This window comes from Lepidochelys kempii, chromosome 18 (genome assembly GCF_965140285.1).
Source record: "Lepidochelys kempii isolate rLepKem1 chromosome 18, rLepKem1.hap1, whole genome shotgun sequence".
NCBI lineage: Eukaryota > Metazoa > Chordata > Testudines > Cheloniidae > Lepidochelys > Lepidochelys kempii.
In genome coordinates, this window is record NC_136397.1 from 12777756 (window position 1) to 12792368 (window position 14613).

General features: G+C 57.7%; 1 protein-coding gene across 4 annotated transcripts in view; it reads right to left on the minus strand.

Annotated features, from left to right (window-relative positions):
- Positions 1-14613, minus strand: part of DISP3 (dispatched RND transporter family member 3) — a 63150-nt gene that overhangs the window by 20028 nt on the left and 28509 nt on the right. For 3 of the 4 annotated variants that reach the window (XM_073316547.2, XM_073316549.2, XM_073316550.2), the window contains exons 2-7: positions 8159-9107; positions 5813-6032; positions 3565-3701; positions 2592-2726; positions 2141-2301; positions 831-970 (exon numbers count right to left, since the gene is read on the minus strand). In XM_073316547.2, the coding sequence (XP_073172648.2) occupies positions 831-970; positions 2141-2301; positions 2592-2726; positions 3565-3701; positions 5813-6032; positions 8159-9107 (1742 nt within the window). Of the gene's footprint in view, positions 1-830; positions 971-2140; positions 2302-2591; positions 2727-3564; positions 3702-5812; positions 6033-8158; positions 9108-9588; positions 9653-14613 lie in introns of those variants that run through there. The other variant, XM_073316548.2, reaches the window with a different exon arrangement.

Genomic DNA, 14613 nt, shown 5'->3' on the forward strand with positions numbered 1-14613 from the left:
CCAGGGGCTGGGCTGTCCGTCTGTCTGCAGGGCTTGCATGCCTCCAGTTCACAGATTAGATCCTGGGACAAGTTCTCTGCAGGTGTAAGTGGGGGAAGCTCCCTGGAAGTCAATGGGGCTGCACCCACTGATGCCAGCAGGGAACCTGGCTCCTCTGGTTATACGTCTGGAGTCACTCTGCGGCAGCCACCCTGGGTCTACACCAGCAGAAACGAGATCCAAATCCGGCCTTGACTCCCGGCCTGATCCCGAAGGTGGAGAATAAACCTCCCCTCCCGTAAGGGCGGAATCCTGCCGGCAGCAGAGTTCTGAGGCCAGAGCGTGCCCCTCCACTGCCCGGGGGGCTGGAGGCGTGGGGGGCGAAGGGCGTTGCTTGGGGGGAGGGGTGTGTTTACACTAGGCACACGACCGGCTGGGATGCATGGTGCTTGCAGTGCTGGACAGGGCCTGCTGCCCACATGCAACCGTACTTCTGATGCATTGGTTGCAACACCTGCAGCTCAGGTCTGGAAAGGACACCTGACGAGGTTGCAGCTGCTTTGAGGCAGCCGGTTGTGAACTCGATCCCGCAGTGCACTGTGGGCGGTTCCAAATTCCCAGGATACAGTGGCATGACCACAGCCGCAAGGCGCACCGTGTCTGGATGCACCACGACAGCTCTGCCATGTGGACGCACTAACCCATGGCTAGGACAACCCAAGCGACCAGCTGCTCCCTGGAGTCAATGCCCAGGCTGTGGTTTCCTTGCCTGGCATGGGCAGGCTCCTGTGGGGGAGACTGATCAGCGGCAGGATGTGGACTCTTCCTAACAGCCCCGCGAGGACTCTCACCTGGCCTGACAGGAGCTCTCCAGGGGGGACATGTAGAGGGTCCATATTCCAAGAGCAGCCGGCATGGTGAACAGCACGGCCACCCAGCAGCAGGACACAATGAGCGACATGAAGAGACCAAAGTCATGCACGGCAGGGATCTGCAGAGAGAACGCTCAGCTAGGACAGAGGAGGTGGATCCCAGAGACCTTCCAGCAAGAGACCCCGCTAAGGCAACACAGGGAAGCGAACTCAAGAGGAGCCCGGGGGTAGGAACACTGGCCAGTCCATGCTGCCCAAAAGCCATGGAGCCAGCTGCCCCTGGTGAAAGCTGGTAGTCTAGGGCTCAGCTGATGAGTGGCACTTGATCATTTGGCATGGCAGACACTGCCCAGCGGTTGAGGTGCTCGCAGGGTGGGTGCCTACTGCATTGCTACCAGGCTAGGGGAGCTCTCTCGTGTATCTGGCCCTGGGCACATGCAGGGGAGAGGGGCAGAGCTCTCGCCAGTGGCTCAGGGGAAGGCCTAATCAGATTCCCTCCTTGTGTTTGATGAGTACAGTGCTCCCAGGGACAGCAGCACCAGCGTGCCCAAAGCGGAGGGAAAACCTGGGGTGGAATATGCTGGGATTCCTCCCTCTGCAGTTCAGGCCCCAGAGCTCCCCTGTTTGGCTGATGGGACTGGAGTCTGGAAGGGACTCCAAAAAGTTCCCGATCTGTTTGTGGAGGGACGCTGTGATCCTTAGACATGCCAGCTCTGCTTCCCATTGAGCCTCTCTTCCCAGCTTGGGCTGGGGGAGCCAGACCAGGAGAGCCAGGCATAGATGACAACGTTAGCAACGTGCCCCATTTGCCTGCCAGGTCCAGCACATTGCACCTGCCACAGGCCTTGGGAACAGGAGTCCCAAGGACATCACTTGAGCTCCAGCTTCCTGCAAAGCTGTATGGCTCAAAGCCCCAGGAGAGATGGCTTTGCCACAGGCCCAGGGCAACAGAGCTGGCCTGGAGGGAGTCAGTCTCAAGCAGGAAGAGCACACAAGGAGTATCTACATGATGCATCCGATGAAGTGAGCTGCAGCTCACGAAAGCTTATGCTCAAATAAATTGGTTAGTCTCTAAGGTGCCACAAGTCCTCCTGTTCTTTTTGCGGATACAGACTAACACAGCTGCTACTCTGAAACCTACATGAGCCTGAGAGCTCAGGGAAAGTCCCCCTCCAGAGCAGGCCCATGGTTGTCCTCTTGTGGGCCAGGGAACTGCTGAAAGGCCGGGGGTGATGTTTTCTAGCAGGCAGCTGTGACCTCAGGGGGGCCACTGCAAAGCCCTGGCGCACCTGTGAGAAGATGTTGGCAGCGTACGCCGCAGCTGTGGTCAAGGAGGTGAAGAAGGTGGCCTTCCCTGCCGTCTGGATGGTGTGGATCATGCGCAGCTGCAGGTCCTTCAGGTGGGTGGCTTGGCGGTACGTGTTTATGAAGACAAAGACGTCATCGACACCTGGGGAGGAGGAAAGGTGGGGCAGAAATGCCGCTCGCACTGGGGAGAGATGCATGGGGCCAGATCCTCAGTGGGCGCAAGGCGTCACAGCTCTGAAGTCAGTGAGGCTAGACAAACTCACACCGGCTGTGGACCTGGCCCACCAAAGCTAAGCTCACTGTCAAGCCTGCGCCTCCTGCCACGCAGCGAGGCAAGGGCAGACCATTCTGCAGGCTGGCGCGGGTATGGCAGGGCCTTTGGGTGGGGAGCAGCTGGGGCAGAGCAAAGGAAGGAGGCTAGGAAAGACTTACCGATCCCCACAATGACAAAGGCGGCCACGCCATTGAGGATGCCCAGGTACTGGACCCCGAACACCACGTGGTACAGGAACAGCGCCACCAGGCAGCTCAGCCCGATGCTGGCCAGGCCAAAGAAAGACAGGAACACTGCGGGAGGAGAGCGATGCTAGGAATCTCGGTACTGGAACTGCATGGGCTGCAATCCCTGTACTGCCCGTGGGGTGTGGGCACCTGGCCTGCTCCTGCCCCGGGAAGAGCTTTGACCTGACAGGGGATATGTTGGTCAGGAGGGAGGGATTCCAGCTGGGGCAAGGCATGGTGATGTTTCCAAAGGCGAGTGGTGGTTTTGAGGCATCATGGGCCTGATATCCAGAGGAGCTGAGCACTCAACTCTCCTGCGGGCATCAATGGGTGCTGCGGGCATTCAGCACCTCTGGAAATTAAATGCATGGAGTCTCAATTTGGGCACCCAAAGTCAGAGGCTGTTCTTGACCGGGTTGGCCTAAGTGGCCCCTAAGCAGTGGGGACGGTCTAGGACCCCACAATGGGACATGGAGCCTTCCACTTCCCACCAGTTCAACTCTCATCCAGGTCAATAGGGAAACAGGCCCCGAGCTGGATCTCCGTTACATTGGGGTAAATATATACGGGCTCAGTTGAAGTGAGTGGAGTTATTCCAGATTTACACCAGAGTTAGCGAGAGGAGAAGTTGCTTCTCAGTTGGCCAAATCCCCTCAAGGGAGCCCTTCGACTGCCCCCACCCCCCAATCTCTGCCTTGGACAATTCGGGTTGTGTCTCTGTGGCCATGGGAGGCCCTGCTACTCTGCCTAACATCAAAGCTCCAGGCAGTGCATTCCTGAGCAGGCTGGAGAATGACCTGCCCAGGGACTCTCCTGGGGCCTGAGGCAGGGACTCCCATCAGGCTGCTCACTGCAGCCCTTGCTCTGCTTTAGAGCAGGGACGGAGAGTTTGAATGCAACCTACCCGAGCAAGAGGTGAGGATATAGACCAAGACTGCGATGCAGCTACTGCTGATGAAGGCCAGCAGCATGTCGTTACTGAAGGTCCTCCTCACTTCATAGTCAAACAAATCTGTCCCACCATACAGCACCTGCACTTTGCTGGGGTGGAGAGAGAGGCGGGAGAGAAGGCACAGAGGAGAATATACAGTGAGTGGGGCTGGAGGATCGAACCACATGCATCTCCTCCAAAACCAGAGGGAGGTCATGTGCGCGGATCAGGTCAGATTGCAAGGAGTGGTGGCCGAGGTTTGCATCAGGAGAGCAGGCAATAACAAAGAGCGGGTCTCAGATTTTTAAAATTCCTCCAGTGCATTGCAGTCAAAGGTGTTAATAGAGTTCTCGCTGTCAACAAACAGCTCTGGAAGCTTCCAAAGCCAATCCCATCTGGCATCTTAAATCATTGCTTATTATATTAAGCGCAGATGTAATAACTAGCTGGGTGCAGGCAGAGCCCGGGCCTGTGAACCACTGCATGATTTACCAGCCTCTGCTGCTGGAAGCTGGTTCTGAGCAGAGGTAATCCGAGATAATTAAAACCAGGAATACAATAGCCCTGCATCACAGGAGCGTGCCTGTAATCCAGTCTTTTTGGGGGCTTATACACCCCCCCCCTTCCCTATTCCCCTCCCTGCTCCCCATAATTGCAATCCTTCCCCAGGCCCGTACTGAGAGGACTTTCCCACGGCTGTAATTTCAGAGTTGACCCACACTGGCTGTATTTCACTTGGCTGATGAAGATCAGAGTCCCTGCAGGTCAGGGGTACTGAGATCCAGAGCAGCAGATGGCCAGAGATGGCTGAAAGCACTCTTCCAAGCCGCTGCCTGACCATCTGGGTCCCCGCGACCACGCCCCTGTACTGACCAGATGCATCCCCTCCTCAAGCTGTAGTGAGGTTCCCCCTGCAAATGCTGGAGCAGGTACAGAACAAAGCCCAGATCTGACCAGCTGGTTCCCAGCAGCACAGAACCCCAGGGAGACAAGCTCATGTTTACCGGGGCAAATCCTGCTCCAGGTAACACTCACTGGCTCTGTTAGGCTTAGTGGTGTTCCTCCAGCCTGACACGAGGAGCAAGAGGAGAGTCAGGCCCTTTAATTAGACTCATCCGCCCCTTTTACAGGCCAGTACATCATCAAGGGCCAAATTCAGACCCGGTGTGAACAGAGGCAACTCTGCTGAAGCCAGTGGAATTAGACTGGTGCAGAATGGATGCAAGTGACACCAAGATTAGCCCGACGTATCTGTATACACCTCCACCTAACTGAACTGCGCCCTGCAAGGACAGCCTCACCTAGCACCAGGTTCTGCTGACAGCCGCATCTGTGCATACCCCCAGGAACCCCCCAGACTCAGGTCTTGCCCCCCCACCCCCACAAGTTGTCCCATGGTAACCGTACCGGTATAGTTAAAACCGTACAAGCGCCCTAGTGTGGATGCAGTTATAGCCGTATAAAGATGCTTATCCTGTTCGAGCAACTCCAATATGGGACGGGGACTAAGGTGTACTGATGTGAGGCACCTTTATACTGGTATACCACACCATCCATTGCAGCTACTCCTGATTGAGCCCCTGGCAGATGAGAGCAGAATCTGGCCCTCTGGACTGGGGCACCCTTTGTGTGGGGGAATAATTCTGCATGGCTCTTTGCAGGAACGGCTGCCCTGGGCTCACAAGCCGAACCCCATGCCAACTAGCACTGGCCTGAGGCATTAGGTCCTTGCACTGTCTCATGCACGTTGCTGGGGCCATGCAGTATTAAAGCAAACAGGAACTGTGTGAACCATTCATTGCCACATGCTCCAGCACCCGTGGCAAGGGTGTTCTGGAGGCCTGCTTTCTTTCCTTCCTTGTGCTGGCCACTGCCCAAGGGAGGAGACTACCCAGGCTGGCCAGTGGTCCGATCCACTCTGCCAAATCCTGCACTCCTCATTCCAACGCTGAGAAGAGCCTCCTAATCGGACTTACCCTGGCAGGGTTCGTGGGAGCGTGGCTGCCTGGCACCTCCTGCATTAACCTCAGAGCCTCGCCCCCCAGCATCAGCGCAAAGAGTAACAGCTGAAGGTAGCTGGATTAACCCCTCGTGCACCTGACACGCCAGCGGCTCCTCTAATGTAAGTGACAGACAATCTCCCACCTCCTCTCCAGTCCCCTCCCTTCCCTGCCAACTGGATACTAAGTCACCCAGTCCGTACATGGTCCTCCCGCCTCACCTGGTGGACTGCTTGGCCAGCATGGCCACGTAGGTGACCACGAAGCTCTGGAACTTGCTGCGCTGCTCGTCCCACCTATCCTCCACCGAGTAATAATTGGGCAGGGGGGCCCCGAAAAGGATCTCGCTGCGGAGGAGGGAGCTCTTCATGTTCTCTGCCGAAAGCCCCTCATCCACATACCAGTAGAACTCCGGGTGGGTCATGGCCAACTCCAGGGACCCTGCAGGAGAGACCAGCACAGAACCCTTTAGGTCAAGCTCTGCCAGCTGGGCGTGGCACATGGGGCCAGCCTGACGCTGCAGAGCCCCGCATGCTCTCGTCCTCTCTCTCATGAGACAGCAGCCGGCTCAGGGGGATCTCTCCCATCCCATCCATCTCCAGCCTCTGCTCACCCGGCCTGAGAAGGGGATAGGCTGACAAGAAGGCTCACGGCTGTGACAGCCAGCTTTGCTCCCCATGTCACCTGTGCTCGGTGCTACAGGGCAGCCACACCGCTATCAATCACAGCTGCTCTGAACAGGCGGCCTGGAGCTCAGAAACCCCCGGCCCTGTTACCCAGAAAGATGATCATAGGAGAGGCTCCTGAGGGCAGCGACCCCCATCTGAGAAGCCCACAAGGAGAAGATGGAGCCAAACATTCCCAATGGGAGATGGGGGGGGCATTATGGAATCCTGCTTCTGCTGCTGCCCCACGGCAATACTCTGCAGCCCCACGGGATCAGGATAGGGAAGCCGGGAGTGGCATCCTATAGGGTGGGCTGCACTAGCAAGAGTGGGACCCTACGCAGCATCATATATCACGCAGGCCAAAGGCCAGCGCTGATCGTAGGGTTGCCGTGGCCAATACTGTAAAGCGTGAGGCTCCTGCTCCACCCAACTCAGGTGAGGAGCTGGGATTCCCGTGCATGCTGAAAACACGGTCCTACAGAATGGAGCGTCAGTGCACATTTCTTCTAGGGCACTGCAACGAACTAAGCCGGGTGGCTCTGAGTCACAAATCTGTGAATTCCAGGCTGCAAGGAGTCCACAAGGCGGGCTCCGGCAGCAAGGCCCCAGGGCCTATTTTGGAGCAGGTACCAGGTAGCAGAGCTGCTGCTTGCAATGGAGCAGATGGAGTAAATCACTTGCCTGCTGCCCATACGCCGCTCTGGCTGGCTTTCAATCGGCAGCATATGCCTGGGAGACAGATGGAAGCTGCTTCCCACAACCACATCCCTCCCACAGACTATCCATGATTCACCTCCAGCTCCCCTGAAACCCGCCCCTGCAGGAGGGGTGGCATTAGCCCTGCAGAGCTGCTGAGCGGAGTCAGTACTAGTCTCCCTCGCCCCCAGCACCCGCCTCCTGGTGGCGACTCACCGGGAGCATTTCACCCCACAGCAGCAGCAGATCTGTATCGGCCCAGATAGGCGAGATCTACACTCGGAGCTAGGGGGGGCGATTCCAGCTGGTGTAGGCAGTGGGGCTGCGGTCACACAGGTAGCAGGCATGGGCTAGCTGGCCCAAGTACATACCTAGGGGGTCCAGGCGGGTTGGTACTCGGGGTAGATAGCCCTTGCTCCCCAGGCTCTTGCAGCTACACTAGTATTTGTAACAGGCTAGCTTGATGAGAGCCAGTACGAGCACATCTACATGAGCTGGGAATCACCCCCGCCCCCAGCTCCAAGTGTAGACGTAGTCATAGACAGGAGGCTCTCCAAGGCAAAAAGATTGTACAGGGCCTAGCACTGAGGGACCTGACCACTGACTGGGATTCCTAGGTGCTACAATAATCACCAGCAGCAGGTCCAGGGCTCACTATCTGACTTGGGGATCGGGCAGATGATGAGGGGAGAAAGGGCCTGATTCCCCATCACTCTGCACCTCGCACTGTCATTGCAGAAGGGCACCCACTTTGCACTGGCGTTCGTGACAATACGAGGGGCAGGGCGGCAGAGGGGCAAGCTGAAAGGACTCAGACCCAGGGTCCTTGCCCAGCAGTGCAGGGCTTCTGCCAGGTCCCCATCTCAGTGGCATGACGACTGGTACTAAGTCTTGAAACAGTGACGAGAGGCCAAATTCAGAGTCGGATTCACTGATGCACTGACAAACCCACAAGGCCAGGGTGGGAAAACTCCAGGGGCATAACCACAGAGACTGGCTGGAAAAGCAAAAGGTGAGCCCCTTGTCCTAAAATCCTGAGCTCCCCATTCCACAGTCAGGCCAAGCCTCCCCCAGGGCAGATGGAGATCAGCACTACTCTATCTAATCTAACCGGGCCCACAACATAGGTGCTGACCAACCATACAAGGAGACCCAGACCCGGGACACGCCTCAGTTCAAGTCCACCCAACTCCCTGGGCTCACCTTGGATGTCGGCCAGGTCTTGCCCCATGCCGTCGTAGTAGATCTTGCCTCCCCGTTCGGTGGGGAAGAAGTAGGTCATGAGGGAGCTGGGAGGGGAGCAGTATGAATAGGAGCCCAGAGGAAGATCCTTCAGGACCTCGTGGGGCTTCCAGCAGAACTCCCGGAAGTGGGGGTGGTCCATGATCTTCCGCTCTATCTCGTGGATGGTGAGCAGGCGCTCGGAGGTGAAGATGTTGTTCTCGGCGTCCCCTCGGGCCAGGAAAATGAGTTCGATGCGCCAGTGGGCATGCGTCTGGGTGTTGGCACTGACGTAGGTGCTGGAGTAGTCCCAGTGCGGAGCACCCCGGGCGAGGCGGGAGGTTTGGTTCACCAGACTCCGCCGGGCCTCGGGCCCAGCAGGGCTGGTCCTCCCTCCGCCCACGGGAAGCGCCGCGCTGCGCCTTGGCCTGGCCCCACCGCCCAGCCGAGAGGCGTTGGGGTGGAGCTGCTGCAGCTGCTCGAAGATCAGCCTCTGCAGGGTCTCCGAGGTGAAATCAGCCAGGTCCCGGCGGTTCCGGCCCCACGAGCCGAACTGGGACTTGAGGGCCAGGGTGAGCGCATCGAAGCGCTGCGAGGACTCGTGGTTCCTGATCTCGAAGGCGTTGTAGGAGATGTCGATATCCAGGGTTGGGTAGTGGAGGAACATGACGACAGCCAGCGCAGCGGGGATGGCACAGCCCAGGAAGAGGATAATGCTGGCGCAGCATGGGTTGGTGAAGACCCAGCCAAGCACGCTCCAAAAGCCGGACGCCGGCAGCATGGTCGGCAGTGGCCTGGGATTCCACTGGCATTTGCCACACAGCTGGGGACCCTTGCTCCTCTTCCGGGGGCCAAAGGCAACCTCCTCCTCCTCCTCCTCGAGCCAAGCATCTTGCAACAAGGGGTCATCCTCAGTGTCCATGTCCAGCACCTGCAGCGAAGGGGGAGAGAAATAGGAGTGAGCGGGGCACCCGCAGGGTGGAGAGAGAGCGGCAGGGAGCTGTGGGTGGGCCCACAGCACCGCAGAGGGGCTGGGGGTGGCAGAGGAATTGTCCCAGACAGCACAGAGTTAGCATCACAGCAATGACCTAGGCATGCCTCGGTGGGGGAGGGATGGAGTCCCATGCTCCCAGCTCAGTCAGGCAGCAGAGAGCCTCTCTATTTTGATGCCCCGGCCTAGACCTTGCTGCTCTGTGGCTACCGCCGTGCCAACCCTGCCTCCTTGCTAAGCTCCCATAACAACCAAACGCTGGGACCCTGCCCAGCTCCATCCACACCAGGCACTTCAGACACAGATTGAAAGCGGCCGGCATCGCTGTCCCAACTTCCGGGGCTTTGTCAGAGGGGCTCTGCCTAACTCCAACGGCCTTGGACACAGACCAGGGGGAATCCTCTGGGCATGCAGCCCTCACCTGCATTGCAGCAGCTGGGCCATTTCAGTTAGCCAGCTCCACTTCGTGTCCGGGAATAGTTTATGCCGTCAGATGAACATTCCCAAGGCCTCCTCGCACTAAGGCTGAGAACCCAGATATTTATAGCCGGGTTATGTATCTTTCCTGACAGCGCACACATGCACAAATTCATCCTGGTCCTTGGTATCAGTCTCCAGACCTTGCCGGCGTGGGGAACAGGCAGCCAGGCAGGAATCTCCTGGGCAACACACAAGAAATGCTTCTAATTTCCAGGAGATAATTGCAACACCGTGGTCTCGGAGGGCAAAAGCATTGGGTTTGTTTACCAGCAGTTACATCAACACTTCAGCCTAGAACTGCCCAGCTTCAGGGCCCCCCAACTCCTAGCCGTGGGAGTCCGTCACCAGGGTTTACTGCATGAATTTGCATCCCTTGCTATGGAACAACTGGAAGCTACAAGCAATCCCCACGGCTAGGGCTCTCTGGGGAGGGTGGGGCCTGCTCATGGTGGGGGCGGCGGGGAAGACAAGGAGAACACACCCTGGAGATGGACGGACACCTCAGGGCAAAGCTCGAGCAGGGGGACTTCTTTCCATAAGGAAACTATTAGCATGGTGGTCCTTGGCCTCGCCCATCCTGGATCCCGGGTTAAAGAGAAGTGTGTTGGGACCCCCCCTCTCCAGCCAGCCAGGGAACCCTGGACACCTGGTAGAGAAGCCCAACTTGAGACCCTGCAGTCTAGCTATTTCCTTGCCCTTCCTTTCGGCAGCAAAGTGGACTCCTCCCCCTCCCTGCAAAGTCCCGGTCCAGAGCCACAAGCAATCTACCCCCAGGGGAGAAACAGCATCAGGCTTCTGCTTTAATGGGGCTCCAAACACCCGGGGGACTAACGGAAGCCCCCCCAGCTCCCCCCCCCCGGTGCCCTCGTACTGCTGGAGCCATGCCCAGAAATATACAAGTGTAGCAGCTGGGAGGCCAGAGGAGAGCTAGCTGTGGTCAGAGCAGATAGGAGCGCTGGGAGCGCACCGGGGCTCGCAGGCTGTGGGAGTGCAGCAGGGATCCGGACTGCAGGTGGCGGGGGCGTAGTAGGGCTCCTGGGTTGGCCTCGCCAGCTCCTACAGGATTTAAGCTCCCATTTTTAAAGTACAAATTAAGGCCCCAAACTCACAAACCTACTCAGCACCTGCATCTCCAGCCGAAGCTTATGGCAGCGGCGGGTGCTTGGCCCCTCTGGAGCACCCACCAAACACGGCACTCAGTCAGCAGCCACTTTCGAGAACGGTCAGTCCCCGGGGCTGTGAAGATCTCACTGTGCGGGACTGAGCCTGCATTCAGGCCATACATGACAGCAGCTCTCCACTGGGCAATGCCAAGGGTTTCCCTAGTTCTGCTCACCGGGGCAGTCTGTGCAAAGGGATTCCAGCCAGAGCAGCTGTGTGGCATGGCAGGGGAGGGCTCAGTGCACGCCCCATGGTTTGGATTACAGGGCTAAGAGGGCCCCCAGCTGCTGCTACTGCCCAGTGCAAGGGGAGGAGAGGCACAAAGTCAAGAGGAGGAGAAAGGAGGAAAGGAGAGGATGGCGCGGAGCATCACTCTGAGTCCCGCAGCTCCCGCCCAGCAGCGGCTGCAAAGGGGGCTCTGCACATCCGTTCAGCTGGGGCAGCAGGTACCGACAAGGCCCCGGGCATACAGAACAGGCCCCTCATCCCCTGTGCAGCCTGCATCCCGTTCCCTGCTGCTGTGTCCGCAAGCTGTGGGGCATGTCCTGGGGAAGGAGCTGGAGAGCTGCAGGGCACAGGGATCAGCAGGGGCGGGGGTCTTTGCTTCCAGGAGGAGAAAGCTCTAGAGCTGAGGCCATGCATCCCCTCCCCCATCCCACCCGGGAGATACAGAGGGACACGTGCTGCTTTCAGCCACACAAGCGTCCAGCCAAAGAAGCCTTCTCAGAGGAGTTGCCCCAGATTTACGGCAGTGTAACCTACAGGAGAATTTGGCCCAGAGTCCAGTTTTACAGGGACCTTCCCATAACGCTCAGCACCTCCCCGGACACACAGGTCGCGACTGCCTGGCCATTCCCCTGTAGCACACGATCCTACCCAGTTGGCCAGTAGCCCTGTACACTAGCCCACGCTCACATCACTGTGGGAGAAGCTACCCTGAGTCACTGTCCCAACTCCACTCCGGGCTCGCTCGAATCCTCCGTGAGGAGCTCCTGTCTCCCCCAACCTCTCCCCCCCACCACTCCAGCCCAGCCAAAGAAGCCACCAGCGACACTGGGAATTGTCACAACACATTAAATCCCATCTCGTCAGCCCCAGACGCCGGGATTGTTCCGCCCACCTGCCGCGTCTGCAGAGGGAAGAGTCTGCTCAGCAGCAACTCCCACGAGTACGCTCCCGGCCTGCCTGCCTCCACCAGCCTGCAGGGCCCAGCTCCCACCCTTGCCCCTCACTCTGCTCCGCTCTCCAAGGGTGCGGGAGCAGGGGACATGGCTGATGTCCGGACAGCCACAGAGTGTCCCTTTCCCCAGACTCTTAGTGCATATCTGAGGGTGCAGGGGGACTCGGGCCAAAAAGGGGGTCTGGAGTCTGCCTGTCCACACTCTGCTCCATTTCCTCACCCTAAAAATCAGAATGCTAGTACTATCCCCAGGGGAAGGCAGCAAAGGGGTGTCTCGTTAGAGCATTCAGGAAGATCCTGGACGGGACCGAGGGAGTGGGTCTGGGTTCAGGATCAGCTAAGGGGTTATTCAATTTCCAGTGTGCACATTCCAAAAACAGGCACCCTTTGGGTTTCACTGCACATCCGTGCGGGGCTACACGGGATTGAGGCCCTGGGGCAAAGCCAAAAGCAGATTAACAACGCTGAGCAGAGAGGCTAGCGTTGCTCAACATGATCAATTTCAAGCCAGGCCCCACCCAGCCAGTATTTGCGTACGGGTCCTGGAGATCTTGGGTCCAAATCCTGCTGATGACCCATGTGGAGACGATGCTGCTGATGACCCATGTGGAGACGATGCTAAAGACATGCAATTACCTACCACCCCATTCCTTTGACCTCCCTTCCCACTGCCCAGACACCCACCAGGGCCCCCATTTCCCTCCCAAGGGATGGAAGTTCCGCAGGACCCAGCCAAGGGCAGGTACATAATTTTTTCAAAATAATCTTCATGAGAAAGGGAGGTAAAGAGCTATAATCATTCCGCATTTATTTGAGCTTCTGAGGAGAGGCGGGGAAAGCCAGTAATCCTAAACAAGAGTGCCTGTGCGTGACAAGAAAGGAAGAGGGAACACAGAGAGAACCTGAGATGGTAACAGTGCAGGAGGAAAAATAATCACACCTTCTTCTTTTCTGACCAGAGCCCAGTAAGCTGCAATTGGAGGCCACGTCTACACTACAATATTCGGTCAACTCACGTTGCATCAGTGTGCAGCCACTGACTGTCTATTTCTCGGGTGCATGAACGCTTGGCTGCTTACATCAGTGCCGTGGGTACTCACAAGCGGTTGTGTCCATGTAAAAAGCTGTGTACCATGGGTAGGTTTTCCAGCGTGCCCCATGCCGCTGGCTGGCACAAGCCTAGTGGGACACTTCCACAGGGCTTTGTGAGATGCCAGCAATTCGCCCAGAGATTTGCTAGGAACTGGGGGTCAAGTATGCACAATGCCACCTCTTCCATCCCATGATGCAGGGCATTGTGAGACAGCTGCTGGAATACTGTTAGGGCGGACACTGGTACTGCAGCATCTACTCTTGCACCGTGTTGACGGAAGGAGGCTGACCATGCCCCAGTGTCATTCAGACAGGTGGTGTTATTTCCTCACTGTAATAGGGGGCTTATGTCAGCAGGAAACCAGTTTAGGCGGAAACACATGCACCACGAGCTGAGACAAGTCAATTTAGGTCGACCTACCTTCGTAGTGCAGATCGGGCCTGAGGCAGGATATCAGAAGTCAAGATCCCCACCCTACCTGTTGCTTCTAGCCCAAGTGGGGCTGGGAAGCTGCTTATAACTGGGGAGCTATGTTGTATCCCTGTCTCGGGACACCTCCTCTTTCCAGAGGTTTGGGGCCTTTATTAATGTAAATCCAGAGTCACTCCACTAAAGCCAATGGAGTTTCGGCTCCAGGATGGCACACCCCAGTGTAAATGACATCGGAGTCTGGCCCCTGGGTGGGATCTGAAGGGAGTTGCCTCCGGGAGGTGGAGTGGAGGGGAGGGGAAAGGGCAGGAGGAAATAGGCGGGGCAGGGGCAGGATCTTCGGGGCCTAGCCTCTGCTCTCAGGGAAAAGGAAGGACCTGGAGGAGGGCCTGGTTGACAACAGAACAGGGTTGTTCAGTCTGACAATTCCTGCTCCTCTCTGCAGGTGGAGGGGCCAGCCATTGGGAGCGTTTCCCCCTCACTCAGCTCTGCACCTCCTCCCTGCTCTGAACTCCCTTCAAAGGAGACTTCACCACGGGAGCAGCTGCAGAGCCAGACGCAGCCCAGCCTCACCCCTGGGACTCGGCTCTCACACAGCCCCTCATTGGGTCACGCCTGGGTCGAAAGCTGCTCTAACCCCCGGCACTGCTCCAAAGAAGACGGGGAGCGTGGCTCCAAGAGCGGACAAACCCTGGGACAAGCCACGAGCAGAGAGTTCTGAGAGAACAGCATTTCCTCTGCTCATTACCATGCAGGGGCAAGCTCGCCTTCCCTCTGCTGGCTGCTGTGTTGTCTAGGGACTCCCAGTGCTCACATACGGCCGTGTTACCTTTCCTTTAGCATCAGCGTCAAGCCAGCAGGCCCTAATCTCGCAGCCCTAGTCAAAGCTGCCTCCTCCGGGGACTTTGCCTGCATCAGGATTCCAGGATCAGAGAACAAGGCCAGCTCTGACTGCCGACGCTGTGCAGAGAAAGGGCTGGCTTTCTCCCCCAGCCTTGCCCGGCACTCCCTGGCCAGCCATAGATCACGCGTCATGCGAGTCGTCACTCGCCATCCAAAGAGCCACTTGCTGGCTGCAGTTACGCAGCTGCTGAGACGCACAT